This window comes from Lycorma delicatula, chromosome 7 (assembly GCF_047948215.1).
Source record: "Lycorma delicatula isolate Av1 chromosome 7, ASM4794821v1, whole genome shotgun sequence".
In the NCBI taxonomy this organism is placed as follows: Eukaryota; Metazoa; Arthropoda; class Insecta; order Hemiptera; family Fulgoridae; genus Lycorma; species Lycorma delicatula.
This window is the reverse complement of record NC_134461.1, coordinates 85,583,209-85,602,381: the sequence shown is the minus strand read 5'-3', so window position 1 is coordinate 85,602,381 and position 19,173 is coordinate 85,583,209. Positions and strand designations below refer to the sequence as shown.

Sequence of the window (19,173 nt, the reverse complement as noted above, 5' to 3'; positions counted from 1 at the left end):
TGACCTCTTTTCTCCCTTAACATTTTTTTAACTTTTTAAATTTCTTTCATTTCAATATCTGTTTGAAAAAAATTGACAGGGGAAAGTCATATTAATACTTCAATCATCAACCGCCCACCCACTTTAACACAACAATTTTCAATTGCAATTCCTCATTATAATAATTAAAAGATACAAGAGTCTATTTTAAGATTATTTTAATTTGTTAATGGCTCGTTAAACCATACAATAGTTTCTGTTCAAAGTTTCGGTCGGGTACTAAAGTTAAGCAGTAACTTAGTGGTTGGGTTTAATGTTTTAAGACGACTATTACCAAAGTTATAAAAAAATGTAATTATACTAAACAAAAATCCATCTTCTCTGCATAAAATTTATAAAGTAATACTAATAAACTTTTCTTTTTTTTACTTTTATACAGGTATTGTAAGAAAAGGATTTCACAGTTTTTAACAGATAATTTTCCTTTTTTAAACTTGGATTTTCAAATTCTTACATAAATATTAAAAATTAAAAAACACAGCTGCCAAAAAAAACAAAACATTGCTAATAAACATGGCTCTTTAATGTAGGATAATTAAAGAGCGTGCGGATGACAATTTTGTATATCGTATTTTTATATAATATAATTAGGTAGATCTCATAAGAAAGCTACTTATTGTAATGGGTACCATGATTCGATTTCCGGAAAATTTCAACATATTTTCGTGTTTCACATCCCCCTGACCCCAAAACTACCGTTAGTTCAAAAGCTTATATATATACTTCACTTTATTGTGGACAGGATAACTGCCATAATTATATGTCAATCACTTTCAAATTGATACATAAAATATAGCAACCAAAAATCTTGGTCGAGTTTGTTAATGGGCAAAATCGGACCATCGGGGTGGAAATGGGAGGGCTTTATCGAAAAAACAAAATATCGCTATATCTTTCTTATTAAGTAAAATATCGAATTCGTTTAAAGTTTCTACAATTCTTTGGATAAAAACCTAAACTTACTAAAGTTAAGTTTTTGATATCACCAACCACTGGCTCAGGTGATGGAAAAATGGGTTTTCGAAGACAAAAAAATCATACCTCACTTAATAGGTTCATTATCGAATCGGTTTAAAGTGGCTCTCTAAAGATGGTCCTCTAAATGTGGTCGTTAGTCCTTTAAATATTACCTGAAACATTTGTCTGAAACGGTTTTTGATATGACAAACCCTTACGGCAAGGGATGACCAAAATATTGCTGGAATTATAAGAAGAAGGTTTGTCGTATGCTAAACATGTGAAATGTTTTTTCATATGCAACTATTGTCATAATGAGTAGATTTAAGTTTTTCTTAACTGTAAGGAGGAAATCTTTTTATCCCTTACTTATCACCGGTGAAATCTATCTCCGCCTTCCGGCGTCTCAAGAGGGATTTTTTTTTCAAATCGATTAAATTTATTTAAAGATATATATATATTATTATTATTATTAATTATGCTGTTATAATAATAACAGCGTATTTACTAGCCGTACAAGGGCTAAGGTTTGCATACAAAAGAAATACTTTCTATAATCTGGTTGTACGGTCATTCTATTTTTCCAAAATTCAAAATTCAAAATCTCCGGAACGGTACGACCGATCTTAAAAACTCAAATATCGTATTTAATAGCAGTACAAGGGTTAATGTTATAATTATGAAATAGAAATATGAAGTCGAAATGTTGTTAAAATGAAGTTAAATTACCGTAAAAACAAATAGTAAACATTTTTTAATTACAGTATTTTTTCGTAATACGCAGTTAATGTGAGGCACGAAAAAATGATTCGTGTCTTGAAAAAATTTTCGACTATAAAAAAAAACGTTCATCTTACTGTACCTCATGGTTTGTGTGGAAAAGTTACAATTATTTTGTAAAATTTTAGTGGATTTTATAACTAAAGTTAATTAAGGGTATGTATTTTTACACGATTACGATAAATAAATCAGTTTTCGTAAACTGAATCTCCTTTTACACCCGAAAGAGCAGAGTGAAACGATACCTGGCTGTGAAGCCCGGCGAAACCGGGTGAGCAGGTAATGTTAAACTACAAAGGGTGACGAGGTAAAGAGTTTATTAAAAAATTAGAAAAAGGAACTTCTATTTTTACGTAGAAATGACGTCAACTAATAAAAAATAGTAATAAATAAATACAAATGAACAAAAAAAGTTTAAATTTTAACTTAACTTTTTCAACTATAAATAATTTACAATAAATATTTTTCTACGAATGTAGAAAAATTTACTTATTTTTTACTAAATACATGGATTTAGAATTTAAAAAAAAAAATTGTTTGCTTCTCCATTGCTAGATTCTTTCCAGATGATTTAAGCGGAAGTTTTTTTTTGGAACGACTACCTAGAAGATAAAATTCTTTTACTATTACTACTATTATTATTTTGTTTTGATTAATAATGTATTATTAAACAACTATAATATAAGATTAAAAATTATATTATCCATAATACTACATTCCATTGATTCTTATTTCACAGATTAGTAATGATTTATTTACTCGTGTGTCTCTACATTCCTTCTATTTTCTTTATACATACGCCAAGTTTCTCGCCATTTAATTTTTATGAGAGCAGCACTTTTTACTTCCTTGTACGAAGTAAAGGAAGTATTGTGATCGCGAAAAATTTGGATTTGAAATCCAATTTTTTTTTTTTTTTAATTGCAGTAATAAGCCCTCATTGAGAGCATTTCAACAATATATCATAAATGGTACTTTTTTCATTGGTTCCAGAGTAATAGCCAAATAAAATTCTTATTTGGCACATTGGTTAGAATCAAACTTTTTTTAAATTTGAATATATTGATTTATTAATAATTATTAACCTGTGATTGTAAAAAAAGGTTTTACAATAAATAATAATTCAATAACGATAAAAAAATTTAAAAAATCATAAGTTATTAGTGAAATAAAATTTTATATACTTTTAAAAATGTGTATCTGTAATTTAATAGGAGTTCAAGGAAGTCATATCTATCCACATCAGATTTGGTGAAACATCTGATTATTTAATAATTTAACTTATTTAGCTAATTTAATTTAACTTTTTTTAATTTAAATATATTGATTTATTAATAGTTAATAACTTATGATCGTAAAAAAAATTTACATTACATAATAATTCAATAATAACAATAGAAAAAATGTATATTAAAAAATATCATTAGTTATTAATGAAATAAACTTTTATGTACATTTCATTTTAATAAATTGTGTATAATAAGTAATTTAATAGGCGTCCATGGAAGTCATGTGGTGTCCACATCAAAATTTTTCAAAAGAGAAGTGATTTTATTTATAACCTTACCTATTTTTTTAAAAAAAGTAATAAAAGTAACATTTTTTGAATAATAATTATAACAATAATTTATTTATTTCATTGATTTTGGGACAATAGAACAGTAAAAATACCTCGGTATATTGCCGTAATATAGAAAAGCTTAATGAATTCATTAATAAATGTAATAATTTTTTACGTAGTTCTACTGAATACTTAGTACATAAATTTCATACACAAAACTCTCATTAACTACCTTTTAAAAAAATTTATGTCGATCTATAAAAGGTTTACTTTATTCGAATACTGTCCTACATTTGCATATCTCAATGGGTGCAACATTTTTTTTCTACTTAGCCTCCGGAATCACCGTAAAGTATTAGTTCATAGGATGATATGTATGAATGTAAATGAAGTGTACTCTTGGACAGTCTCAGGTTGACCATTCCTGAAATGTTAGTTAATTGAAACCCAACCACCAAAGAACATCGGTATCCACGATCTAGTATTCAAATCCGTATAAAACCTTTACTAGAATTTAAACCTTAGAACTCTCGACTTCTAAATCAGCTGATTTGCGATGACGAGTTTACCACTAGACCAACCCGGTGGGTAAGTAGAGCAATTAGAAATTTTTGAACCACTATTAAGCGGAAATTTCTTATGTCTTGGAACTCGCATTAAAAGATTAAATTATGGGTTGTGGCCGTGATAGCCGTTATCCTAGTTAGAATGGAGGTAACTGTAGAAAGGCACAAATATTTTCATTCAGTAATATATTGAAAATCAGTAAATTTTGATCGCAAACATGAGAAAAAATTCCTATGAACGCTTTCAATATCATTGCTTGTACATGACCGGTTGCTGATCGATATGACAGTAACATATTCAAAATACAGCGAACTAGGGCTTCATATTAGTTCGCTGTGTTATAAATTTTTTTTTGGGGAGAGAGAGGTGGAAATGCAATTTACGCATGGAGTTTCGGGCTCCCACGGGCGGTTTGATCTTACCAAACCGCCGCCAGCAGACTACCGGCTAAAGCCACCCGTTTTCTACCAGGAACCGTTTTAATCGTTACTTCGGGTCGAGATGTCCTATTTTAACAGAATTCGGCCACCTAGTTTCCTGTTGGTTCAGGACGATCCAGGTCGCTCTTGTTAGCCCTTAGGATGCCCCCGACGAATCGCACCTCACCCTCCCGGCTCCTCAAATCCCGGACCGTCACTGCAACCACATCGTGGAGGCTCAGCGCTTCGAGAGATCTTCCGTCAATCGAGCACATGTGAAAAAAATATGTTCGACATCGTCCTATATGTAGGGATGATGTATGACAGTCGGGGAATGACGCTTTCCCTATGGCATAGAGCTAAGCGCGGAAGTACTTGCGACCCGTTAAAAGCTGGGTCACATAGTACTCCACCTCTCCAAGCTGCAACTCTTTCCATGGTGTGAACAAAGGGATTAACCTTACGGTCCATCGTACTCTGGTTTCGCGGTCAGGGCTCTTACCAGGCGAGAAACTTGCGGGTCTCTTCCACCGTGATGGTGTCCCGAACTTCGCCTGCTTGCCGTGTCCTTAGGCCACCTGATGCTTCCTTGCCAAAAGAGTAATGTATGACACCGGCGACCACCTGAACAGCAGTCTCGGAAACTGTCCGGATGCGGAAGCAACTCGTAAGGTAACTGTGCGGTGCATCTGCGCGAGCCACTTCTGGTTTCTCTTAAATCTTAGCGTCTGAGTCCATATTCGTTGTATTATAATAATAATTCTGACTTCAAAAGAAAAATAACTCGCTTATAAATAAAACATAATATCCTGCTTTTTTCAATTCTTAAATAAAATTAAAAACGTTTGAAGTCTGTACAAACTTAATGATTAGTAAATTGGTAGATGATAAATTTTAAATTTAACGCTGACATAATAAAGTTGCAATTTAAGTGATTGAAAAATAAAATGTTTTTGATCCTTAATACATTGTTTTCTCGATTTTTTTATTAGATTAATTTTTTATTTTATAACTACAAAATTAAAAATAGCTTTATAAAGCACAAGTAAAACCGTCAGTAAGCCGTATTTAACAATCTATTTACCGATTTAAAAATTATGAATGGAAAAGAAAGTGTGAAGATATCATTTATAAAATATTTCACGAGGTGGGAGAAAAATAAAGGTGTAACTGAATGAGCATATGGGCAAGGTGTACACACAATGAGTGACATACGTAGTAAATAGGTGAGAGAACGGAAGGCTAGTGAGTTGTAAGTTTGAGAGTAATAAATAATAAATCAATGAATGAGTTTTTGACACGGCCAGTTTATCTGCTAATAATACAACGGGTGGAGAAAGGCGAGTATATATGCACGTATGTAAGTTAATAACATCTAAAAATTGTGCTTAGGCACGTACAAACTACATAAAAATATATACTCTCTCCCCTTCCTTTGTACGCGTAGGAGTCTTTATGTATCACATACACACCTTTTGGTCCCGGTAGGCGTGTGAAAATAAAGTATAATAGTATTAACTACTCGCCCGTACGTACGGTTACGGTAAAACAGAAATATGCGGGTAGGTCAGGAAGATACAGGAATGTCTTTAAAATATTTCACGTACAAGGGACGAACGAAGGATAAAACGAACAAAGTATAAAATGCACTTCTGAAAAGCGTACGGAAGTTCATTATGAAATAATGGTGAATACAGGAGATAGGTGGAAATGTGAAAAAATAAACCGAAAGGTGAGAAAGCATTTTTTCGTCTACAGAACGAGAGGGGATATCGTTCATAGAGTAATAAATAAATTGTGTAAAGAAGAGCTGTATAATGTATGCGTAGACACACGCATACCGATATATAACACGAAAAGAAATCAAAATATGACACGTACGAAAGTGAACATGCAAACGCACACGCGTGCACAAACAATTCATACGTAAAGAATGATCGATGATGTTATCGATACTATAAAAGAAAATAAACAAAGAAAGAAAAAACTATAAAAGAAAAAGTGGTAAATAGATGAAGGTTAGTAAAAGATAAAAATGGCGGTCATATCACCTTTTGCCCCCTCCTCATAGAGAACAACACCAATACAATCCCAATACAAATAATAGTGGCTTATAACATCTGGATAATTTATTCAACATCATGCTTTGTCCACTTTTATTATTGTAGACAATACGAGTAGGTCTTACCTATGATACAATCGAGATGGATCCAAGAAACAAAATTTATAACCGTTATTCAAGAAATACGAGCGTCGCGAGCGAATAGTTTTACATATTAACAACTAATTTCTCGATGTAACTGGCTAAAATAAGGAAATACTACTAAATTAGAACAAAATATTATTGGTTTATTATTGATTAGGATCACCGTAAAAATTATATAACCTACTATTTTGTTTTATATAAAATAATTTTAATTTTATATTGATTTTAAACTTTAAAGTGGTAGATGTTAGAATCATGAAATCAAATCAAAAATATTTAGGAGAAAAATTAATTGCTTTGGACGTTAATAAACGACCGGATATGTATTAACGATCCGGAAAAGATTTAACCGATTAAGTGAGAATTATTGTTTCAATTCAGATACGATTAAATTTGTCTTTATTTCATATTGTAAATGTTTTTCACCGATAACATAGTTTAAAAGTTAATCATTTTATGTTAAAATAAAAAATGTGATGTGGACGTCACTTGACTTCCTAGTATGGGTTTTAAATTACATATACACACTTAACGTTGCACTTCATTTCAATTTATTTCATTTGAAAGTGAGATACGATCCCTCCAATTCTATAAAAAAGTGAACAGTTGCACAATTGCATTGCGGTGGACACCACATTGAATCACGTTGTTTGGTGTGTCCGTATCAGCATTTTATATATTAATTTTGTTTCACGTGGCTGAAGTAGTTATGTGGTGTAAGTGAAAACGTGTCGGACCCGTAATCATGGAACCATCGGTTCGAGTTTGACTTCACACACATGTATTTCTTTTAACTTTTTTTTAAATTTATATATATTGATTTATTAATAATTATTAACCTCTGTAAAAGTTTTTGAATTAAAATGAAAAGTACATAAAATTTTATTTCACAAAACTTCTGATCTTTTCAACTGTTATTATTGAATTATTTATTGTCGAAATCTTTTTACAATCAGAGATTAATAATTATTAATAAATTAAAATATTTAAATAAAAAAAAACAAAGGTTAAAAAACATATATGTGTCTGAAGTCGGATTCGAACTGATGTGCCTTCCCCTTGTAAGATCCAGATATTTTATTAATTTAAATTTTATTTAGCAATAACTCTAGAACCAATGAAAATAAATACCACTTTTGATATATCGATGAAAAGCTCTCAATGAGGGCTAATTAATTACTGCAGTTAAGAAAATATCCAAAATCGAATTTTTTTGGAATTTGGGCTTTTTTGAACACTTTTGGTCCAGTCGATTGCAATCAAAAGAAGAGGTGCACAACTAGATGTTATAGCAATCCTAAATCCAAAATTTCAACATTCTGCTAATCGTTTTTGAGTTATGCGCAATACAAACGTACGCGCAGACGTCACGCCGAAACTAATCGAAATGGATTCAGGAAGGTCAAAATGGATATTTTCGTTGAAATTTGAAAACCGAAATTTTTCGCGATCACAATACTTCCTTTACTTCGTACAAGGAAGCAAAAATAGAATGTTTTTTTATTTAATTTAATTCTTTAGTTGTATACTTCCACAATGAAATGTTCTACTTAATTATCTAGGAAGAAAATTAATATTAACATGATGATAGTAAAGTTAATTAATTTTATTTTGAGGGAAAACCCTCAGTAGCTAGAGTTGCGTAATTTTTCTGACTTTGACGAGAAACTCATTGCCATATTTTTATTTTATAATTATTGCGTATTTTGTGACGCTGCTCTTATCGAGCGTTAACAATGGTTTCCCTTGATCAATCCATGCAAATTTTGGGAGAAATTCTTTGTTTATCCATGGAGTACCGTAGTTACATATTCTTAACGTGATCTGTATATTATTGTGCACGATCTGAATAAAAGATTTATTTATTAGAATGGAAAATTTATGAGGTTGGAGAAAAACCTTCAATTTTAATATTTTATATTCGTATAACACACTCACACACACAATTTTTTTTGAATTAAAAATTGGAAGCATTTCTATGGTAAAATTTGTACCAATTAAGCTCATCAAGAAATTGATTGAATTTAAGATGTATGTTGATTCATGTCTTGTTTATACGTATCTCGTAATATTTTAAGTACATTACATACATATAATGTCTTTTTTTTCTTGAGATGACGGGTATTGACTGATTTGGCCATTCTCCCCTATTAGAATACATATTTGTAGCGTATGAAAAAGGCTGTGCCTGATCGGGTTTCAAACCCACGACTTCCGGAAGAAAGACTGAGACGTTACCAATCCGCCACGGAGATCGGCATAAATATTATTAGATAGGTAAAGAATATTCTGTAAATATGTAATTCAAATTTTATATGATAAAAGAGGCTTTTTTTGTTATGAAAGAGCGGACGTCAACAGCTAGTCCGGTCGAAATTGGAAAGAAGTCACGCTTGACCGGGATTCGAACCCAGGATCTCCGCACGAAATGCTGAGACGCTACCTACTCATCCATGAAGGTCGGCAAAAAAACGTAATTGATATAATTAAATCTTTAATAATTTAATACCACCGAAAAATGGTATTATTACTCATAATATTAATTGGAAAACTGTAAACGGAACTGTTTTTCCAAAGGGAACGGACGTGAAAAAGAAATTTTTTAATTAGGGCGTTTCTTAACCTATAAAATAATGTCATTAGATAAACTCTTTAAAAATTGTATTTGGATTTAATAGTAACTTCTAATGTTCATACTGAGAGTAAGGAAAAAATTTTAAATGCTTTAAAAATTATTTCTAATCTTATTATAAACATTTTATTTTAAATATCTTTTCAAAATTAAAAACATTTTTTTTTAAATTTAAATAGAAACTCTTTAAAATATTATAAATAACAAAATGAAATCACTAATGGTTCATACGCGTCCAAACTGTGAGCAAAGATACGTAATTAGGCAGTTAGTACACTGAAAAACGTTTTTCATAATTCACATAATGTAAAATAAGTAGGATTTTACGATGTGATAAAGAGTAATTTTTTTTATTTCTTCAGCTTTTTGAAGAAATAACATAGTTTAACTAAAGATGATTGTGAAATAAAATTAGACTACCCTTTGTTTTTGTTTACCGTTATTATAAATAAAGATATATAACTATATATTTATCATTTCAAGACAAAACATGGCTAATTTTTTCAAGTTCATAACGGAAGGGATTCAACCGATAAAAAATAATAAGAATAAAAATGATAATGTTAAATAAAAAAAAAACAACATTGAATATTACGTTATATTAGATTTCTATTGAAGTTACATTAATTTACATACAGATCTAACATTTTTACAATAAAAAAAAATAGTTATCCTGTACCGTATATCTTTGTTATTTCTTTTCCAGGAAGAGATTAGCCTCTTTCAGTTCTCCATCATATAAGTATATTTACTTCATATTGTATTATATTACGAACAAAGGATGTCTTTTTGCAGTGGTGCATTCGATTGCGACTTTTAACGGTAAAGTTTTTATTATTTTATTTTATATTAAGTTGTCGTTTTGTTCTTCGGGTGAATAAACTCTACAAACCAAGCTAACTTTCTTGAAGAAATATTACTATTATTAAATGCTGTTTACCGTATTATACTTTTCTTGCATTTAAATTTTTCTCGCAAATCATTCCTTTTATATTACCTCTCTACATTAACATTGCGTTGGTAAACGCATGATATTTTTACGTTTTATTTTACTATTATAATACTGTGTAATAAATTCATATACTAACTAGCAATAAGTATTTAACAACGGGCTAATTAACAATAATAATTGAAGTAATTTTATAATTCAAAATTTTTTAATTAAATGGTAATCAATTTGTAATATAAAGCGTAATTAATTATGTAAAACGCCATAAGTAATTATGTAATTAAGTTTAATTATGAAATAATAAAAAATAACGACCCTACATACAAGCATCAAATTTCAACTCGCTCATCATTGTAACACTGCAAAAACGGGTATGAAAAAAACACCAACACAGGATGTAAAATAAAAAAATCTAATCTTAAATACAACATAACCTCAATTTCAGGTTATGTTATCAGTTGTCGACCTTAAATTGAGCGTAACTGAAGAACGACTTAACCAATTTTCATAAAATTTTTACATTCACAATTTTAGTACACTACTACAGTATATCTAAATTTCAATGAATTAATTAAGTAGTTTAAGGAAATTTTTGAGTCAATAAATTTTATACATGAATGGTTTTTTTGTAATCCTAAATTAAAACGTAAAGATAATTCATTTTCACTCACTATGCGACTGAAAGATATCTCAAATCGAGGTGGTTATATTGTCTATTGTCCACTTTAAATTGACCGTAACTCAGGAAAGAATCAACCAATCTTCATCAAATTTTCACATGCACAACAACAGCATATATAAATTTAAATGAAATTAATATAGTAGTTTTTAAGATTTTCGAGCCACAAATGTTATACATAGGTTTATATATATATATAAATAGCAAACAACGAACAGAACTGATGGCAGGACTAAATTATCACTTGAATAGATACCACTAGATGTTAAAACGGCCACGAAAAATACCAAAGACTAGTTGGATTGATCGTCTTATTAAATACACTGGACCGAACTGGCAGAACATCTCACTAGACGGTATTAGTTAGAAACGTTCTGAATAGGTCTTCATCCTCCAATGAGATCGAAAACTGAAGAAATGATGGTCATGATGACACATATAAGGAAATTACATTTTAAATGAATGGTATTTTCGTTCTCCTCATATCTCAGAATGTAAAAATTTCAATTTCACCCCCTAATTCCACCGTGCGATCGAAAGTAATACCATACTTTTCTTCCAAAAGTTTGTAAAAAAATTAATGAACTATACTAGCCGGGTTACATCTTTATCGATGAGTTTGAAGTTTTATAACTCTGCTCATAGAAATGATAATCGAAAGTGATGTTTTTTTTATTTTCTAATCGTTTGTTTGTTAATCTAATCCAATTTAGTTCTATAACTGAAATTTATCTTTAAAATAAAATAAAAAAAAGTTACTCTATTTGATTATTACTATAAACTTTATCGAACTTACACCAATATGAGATGCGCAAATAAATTCTAATAATATGCCTTAACAATTGCCAAACAAGCAATTTTTTTCTTATTGTTTTCACCCAATCTGTATTTAGGCTATTTTATGCTCACATTTTTTCCATTTTTCGACAACAAAATAATAAGTACTATTTCAATTTAGAATGATTGTTTTGTACTACAAAATTATATTTATAACAAAATATAAAACAATATATAAATATATTACAATATTTACAACAAAATTATATTTATAAATATAAAAATCATTAAATGAACTGGTACTAGGGCACCATATTGCTAAAAAATTAGATTATTGTCTAGTAGGTGTAATTAATATTGTGGATTATTTTTTCGTAAGACATATTAGGGGCCAGATAATTCTTGCGAAGATATAGTACTTATGTGAAATATTTAACTATATTTTTATTTCATTATTTTGATGTAAATTAGTTTTATTTAAAAAAAGAGAGTGATATATAGACAGTGTAGGTTAATTTTAGGTAAACATCTGGTTTTTCAGAGACATAAAATAGCCTTTTTAATTTTTTTGATTACAATATATTGTATAAGTAAATACGTGTAAATGTATAAATGTGTATTTAAATTAGTATGAATTTTGCTGTGTATTGGTAAATGTGTGTTTAGCAAATATAATTTGAATTTTTAACGATAGTAATTATTTCATATTATCATTTCGTACCTTATAACCTGCTGTAGTTAATCCAGCGTTTCTCTTCGCAAGTACACACTTCATTCGTAGAAAAAACGCTCTTTCCACTTCAAATTCTAAAAAAAAAAAAAACAAAAACAAATAAAAGAATAAAATACTCCATTAAATTTGGTAAAATGTTTAAATTTGGTGAAATCTACCTCCGCCTTACGGCGTGCCGAAAGGGATATTTAATTTATAATGCCTTACTTTTCATTAACCAAAAGCAACGATTTCTATGATTATTTTTTATTTTACACTAGTTGTATTTAATTTAAAATACAAGTTACGAAGAACGGTAACCCTACTGTTGATAAAGTTTACATTTTTTCTTCATAAAACATATTCATTATTCAACATTGTATTTTAATGAAGTATACAATACTTATTTTTATCTTACTGCTTACTTAGAAATTAAAAAAAAGCTGATAATGAAGTTATAATACTTTCCTGGCATTGGTTATTTATTCTTATAAAGTGAAAAATAACGATATATATAACTCTTTGGTTTATGAAAATAAACCAAAGAGTTATATATACGAATCCCTAGAAAATTTCATCAAAATCGGTTTATCCAATCAAATGTTATTAAGATTCAGACGCATGTACGTGTGTTGAACTGTTTCTAAATAAAATTTGAATTTTTCTAACTTTTTTTTGTTTTATTCAAATTACCTTACACCAAATTGTTAAGAATTAAATTATTTACATGTTTTGTTTAAAAGTTGTACGTGTTTAAAACCATTTAACAAAGTTATTTTACGTCAAACATAAAAAAACAGGATTTTTTACTCCAATTTATTGGTTTTCACCCCAGATTTCTCAAAAATTACAGTAAAAACAGTTCTGGGTTCTATTTTATTCGATTTTTCAGGTCAAAAACCATAAGAAATGACTAAATCTGTCTCTTAAAAATTTCTTTATGACCTCATTTCACCAGGGTAGGCTGAAATCCAAGCGAAATCCTATCCTATTAAAGGGTATTTGTATTTGTTTGTTTGTGTGGGCGTTCTCCTTAACTGAGAATATTGTTACATGATCGAACATACTGCCCGTCAAAACACCATATGATTTTTTTTTTCTTAAATGTTTATAAACAGTAAGTAAGAAGAAGTAACACCAACAAATAAGAGCAAAAAAAGAACATGCTTACATGATTAAACATACTGCCCGTCAAAAAATCATAAGATTTTTTCTTAGATGTTTATAAACAATAAATAAAAACAGTAATAATAATTATAAAATAAATTTTACTACCGTTATTCATTCATTCAATATCGTAGCAGATCTTAAAACACAACTATTATCGATACAAATAAATCGATACTGAAAATACTATCGATTATCCATTTAGAATCGTATATATGATCTTTTACTTCCTTGTACGAAGTAAAGGAAGTATTGTATTAGCGAAAAATTTCAGTTTCCATATTTCATCAGAAATATCCATTTTAACAAGTTACGGCGAAACGTACGTACGTATGTACGTATCTCGCATAACTCAAAAACGATTAGCTGTAGGAAGTAATGAAATTTTGGATTTAAGACTGTTGTAACATTATATTGTGATTATTGGATAATTTCTCCAACCTGGTTATTGTTAATATCAATATTCCTGCTATTTTGAGTTATTTCCAAGTGAAAAACTTGCAAACTTTTGGGGGAGGGTAGAAACGAAAAAACACCTAGTTTTTTATGAACAGATAGAGAGTAAAAACAACAGAGAATTATAAAGAGTGATGTGTATGTAAAACAGATGTCTTATCTAAAACTGACAATGTCTTACGTAGTATATATATATATATATATATATATAATATTGAGATAAAAATATTAGTTCTGAACAGAGAAGAATAGCGTTAAACACGAAACTAAATCATAAAAACTAAAATATATTTACCTTTTCTATCAGCTAAACGCAATTTTTATTATATACTGAAACTAATAATATAAATGAACCTTAGGGTAAATTGTATGGCCCTAACGGACGTACAGTGTCCTACAATTGGCCATTTGAATATAATATATTATTGTGTGTGTGTGTGTGTATGTATATATATATATATATATATATATATACATATAATAAAATGATAACTAGAGTCGTCCCTGTCCGCGCATCACGCAAAAACTATTGGATAGACTTTAATAAAATTTTGCGGATTCATACCTTTGACCTTAGAAGCTTGGTCAATCTCTCTAGTTAGAATTATCACGATACTCCTAATAGGGGTTAAGATATTAAAGACATTCATTAAAAAAAGAATAATGTTTTAGTTGATTATATTTCTGTTATCATGGTAAAAGAAAAAGATCTCTGAGTTCAGATCTATAAACTTTTAAATATTTTATTATAAAATTATTATTATCATCGAAATTAGATTAATTAAAACATCTAGCGAACTTTTACGGCTTTTCATTGTTTGCTTTGATTAACAATGGGTTATCATAAGTTAAAAAAATATGCCTTCTAGAAAGAGAAGTAACTTTAATTGTTATTCAAAGTACGTTTAAAGAATCAGAGTATCTCGGTCCTCTGAAACAGCTGAAAAGCGTGATTCTCGATTAGCTTTTGACTAAACTCTCATTTCTTAATTTAGCGGCTCTCACCCATTCATTTCATCTGTACCGATATCTTCTGTGTTGTCACTGTTTAATGACAGATTCATCGGATAATAATATGTATCATATTGACCAATTATAAACCTTTGATTTGAATTTCGGCAATTCTGCTTCATAATAATTCTGTTTTATTCTTAAGGCGATTTTGAAGGATTGATTTCAATATTAGACCGTTAGTTCAAAAAATTATTTTTCAGTAATTTTTGTTACTATATTTACTTGAATAATTTTGCAACCAGACTGTTTATTTTTGCTCAAATCAGCTCAATAGGGACGAATTTATGGTGATGCGATGGCCATCTCAATCGATAAAATATAACTGGAATTTTATCACATTTTCATGAAATAGAATTCTTTCATAATAGGGCTTATTTAATCGTATTAATTTGTATTTTTAACATATGAAAACCGAAAATTATTGCTTTACATTTCTTGTTTTCTGCGATTTAAACTTGGCGCCTTGTATATCATATCCAGCTTTATGAATAATAAAAACTGAACAAGGTCTAAAATGTAGTATTAATATTATTTCAAGCAATATTTCATAATTCTCAATATATTTTTCTCAGTCATTCCAGCAGTCTCCTTGAAACTCCTGTTTTAAAAATTAAAAGTATATTTGTAATCTCTCCTGCAACATTTCACTATGAAAACGGATTTTTCTGTAGCCATTAACAGTCTCAGTCTAACTTTACGTTAAGTAATAATGCATAATACTGTCCCGTTATTATTTTGCCGTTTTGAAGATAATCGGTAAACAAGATTCCGTTACTATCCCAAAAACAGTCCCCATGACCTTCCCGGCCGATGAAACCGTCTTCGCCTTTTTCGGAGCACGTTCACCCTTTTCAGTCCACTATTTTGACTGCTGTTTCGTCTCAGGAATGTAGTGGTGAATCCACGTTTCATCTGCAGTTATGAATCGACGCAAAAAATCTGAATCGTTTGGTTTAAACTGCTCCAGCAGGGCCTTGGAAATGTTCATTCGAATGCGTTTTTGGTCCAAAGTAAGCAACCGCGGCACCCAACACGCGGATAGCTTACAGATATCCAATTCTTTGGTTAATGTATGAAAAACACGTTCTTTCGATATTCCCATAGCCTTTGCTATCTATCTCTCTAACCTTAATTAGTCGGTCGTCCAGTACCATTTGGTGAACTTTTTCGATGATATCGGTGGTGGTTGCAGATTTTGGCCGTCCCAAATGCTCAGTATCAACCAAGCTTGTATGACCACGTTTAATCTCACCTGCCCTCTTTTCATGGTGGTAAATGATGGGACAGGTCCAAAACTCGGTTTTAATTTGCGTAGGCGTATTGCCTTTCAAATACAAGTATTTAATCACAGCATGATATTGGATATTTTCCATTTTCTCAAAAACGCTCACTTACTCAAATGATTATCAAACTACAACTGGGCGTCCAAAATGGCTGAAATTTTAGTAAGTGAAGTTTAGTGAGTGACTTTCAACGCATGCTCGATTAGATTCCCTAACTTTTGTTGACGAGTGCTGCAACTTCATGTTGAGGCTCAAAACTTTTCAGACAACTCTCGTACTCTTTTAAGTACGTCAACTAAATGTACCGCTCGTTTGAAAAAATTATTGGTTTTCTCCGTTCCGTTAATTTTCTTATGTTTTAAATAATTTATTCATTTGAAACGGACACAGTGTTTTTCTTTCAATTTTTTTTTTTTTGTTTTCTTTTAATCTATTTTATTATTTATCTAAATCCTTCAGAATTTTTCATAAAGTTTGAAAGGTGTAATTTATCTGCATATCTGTTTGTTTTGTTTTTAAAACCACTGATAACTTTTTTAATGTCAGCAGAACTTAATGTAAAATATATGAAATTTGTACGCAGTATTTCTTAACGCAATCTTTTGAAAGTAATCTATGTTAGCTTTTTTACTTCATTTACTAGTTTTTTCTCGATTTTCCAAATGTATTGAAATTTTAATTTTCTCTCAGTTTTTTTGATTTTGTTAAAACTTTGCACACCGTATAGGTAGATAAATAAGTGGATAAAATGTTGAATTTCTATCTTCACCGGTTTTTATTTTATAGATATTTAAATTTAATATTCTAAAGAAACATTTAAAAACATTCCTTATTCTCTTTCCAATATAGTAGAAATTCAAGGTAAAATAAACGTCACTTTAATGTTAGTTTAGTCCTGAAATAATTTAGATTTTAATCATATTCGTACTTTTTGTTTAGATATTGTTTTTTGGAAAGAAATGATTGTTTAAACATATTCCTCGTCTTTAATTGCGCTTTATAATAATACATAATCATAAAGTAGGTGTACCAACACTACATATTTTAGAAATAATAATTTATGATCTCTAGGGGAAGAGATAATAGGGTTTAACAATCTTGAATATCTTGTAGGATCCTGAAGAGCTACTTCCGATTAGATGTTCTGGAGGAGTCGTTAAACCTCTTGATGTTCTCTCTGTATCCGGTAATTTGGAGCAGCTTCTCATGTGATCAATTGTTTAAACTAAGTATTATATCTACAAAGGTTGTATAGGTACCGTTTTTTCCAAATGATTTTATTGCTATTATTTTTTTATTAGATTAAAACAATTCTACTTTTTAGGCACAATGTTAAATACACGAAAAATGCGTTATTTTTTTATATCATAAACAATTGAACTTTTTTTTAATGGAAAGAAGTAGTTTTCTTCGTTCAATTTATATTACATTTAATAAATACAGTTCCACAACGAAACTTTGAATTAATAAGTAAAAATTAAAATTCAATTCATAACGAAAATGTTGAATTAACTTCTATACAAAATTATTAGTTTTGTGTCAAGGAGTTTCAACAGAAAATTATTTTACATTGTTATATAAATATTTAGCTCTAATAATTTGTTTTATGGTAATAAAAACCTGTTAACCAGTTCTACGTGTAGCTACACGTAGAAATATATTTTACTATCACCAGTCAAGTGAATCCGGAAATTTCTGCAGATTATTTTAATAATTTTTAAAAAATTGCTTACATATATTTAAAAATACATGAAAAAAATTAAGTTTTAAATGTGTTAAAAATTAAAATACACGACTGCGAAAAAACTAAAAAAAAATATGATACCCGGCCAGTGCAGATGATTCCACGACAGTGTAATTTAAAAGTGCGGAGCCCCTAATTTTCGGACCATTGCCTTTACATACGTGAAAGCTTTATGCCAATATAACTTTGTTAAAATGCCCATGTTATATATATATATATATATTTATATAGTCTATGACACTTCTGGTAACGTAGGGATTCCAACAGGGTTATACACAGTGGCGGCTCGTAGATAAAATTAGTGGGGGTGCTACTGCAGAAAAGTTTTTCTGGGCCTTTTCAACGTCATGGTTAAAGTTTTCTGTAAAATAAAAGAACCGAAAAAAATTAATCAAATAGAATAGCTGAAAGCAGGATAATAATATAATTCTAGACTTTATTACATTAAAAAAAATGGTACACGATTGTTAAGCACATTGTACTTATAAACCATATTCCGTATAAAAACCATATTCGAATAAATAATAAAATGTCAATAAAAATAATATTTTTTAATATCTTAATTAAATGTCCGTTTAAAAACAATGTAGTCCAACGGGGCTTAATTTATAACTCTTGTACACAGAAACAAATACATAATTAGTTTTTATTAATTACCTTCTCTTTCGCACTTCAAGTGTGTTTTTGGACAGATTTGGCAATCAAAAAGACCTTGCTTTCCGCCATCTTCTGATCACTACTGAAAAAACAACTAAACCGCTTTCATATTCCTTCCACCGACTGAACTAAAAAAGGGAACGAACAAGGAACGTTCAATACACACTAACTATCTTCCACTAGTACGCCAGGGTTGGCACTGCTGGAGAGACAGTGCTCTCTCTCCCTCGCAGCTTTCTTTGTTCGCATGCACACAACAGCCAAACACCATGTCGCTGGAACTGTGAAGCGTATAACTAAATACAAAGATTTTTGTATTTTTTTCATAAACTGGGGGATGGCTACTGACATTAAGCTTAAGGATTATATATTGTACAAGTATAAAGAAAGAATTAAAGAAAAAAGGACTCATTATATTAAATGTTATCGATAATATTTAGTGGAAATAGGGGGTGCTGCAGTTCCACAGTGCCTAAACGCGAGCCCCACTGATCACACATCTAAATCGGTTTAGCCGTTGAACTGCTACGGTGTAACAAATATACATACTGTACATACATGCATCCTTAATGAA

At 29.8% G+C, this 19,173-nt stretch overlaps 1 protein-coding gene across 2 annotated transcripts in view; it reads right to left on the bottom strand.

Moving 5' to 3' along the window:
- Window positions 1-19,173, bottom strand: part of LOC142327516 (single-minded homolog 1-like) — a 170,316-nt gene that overhangs the window by 16,988 nt on the left and 134,155 nt on the right. For both annotated transcript variants that reach the window (XM_075370643.1, XM_075370642.1), the window contains exon 6: window positions 12,288-12,373. In XM_075370643.1, the coding sequence (XP_075226758.1) occupies window positions 12,288-12,373 (86 nt within the window). The remainder of the gene's footprint in view (window positions 1-12,287; window positions 12,374-19,173) is intronic.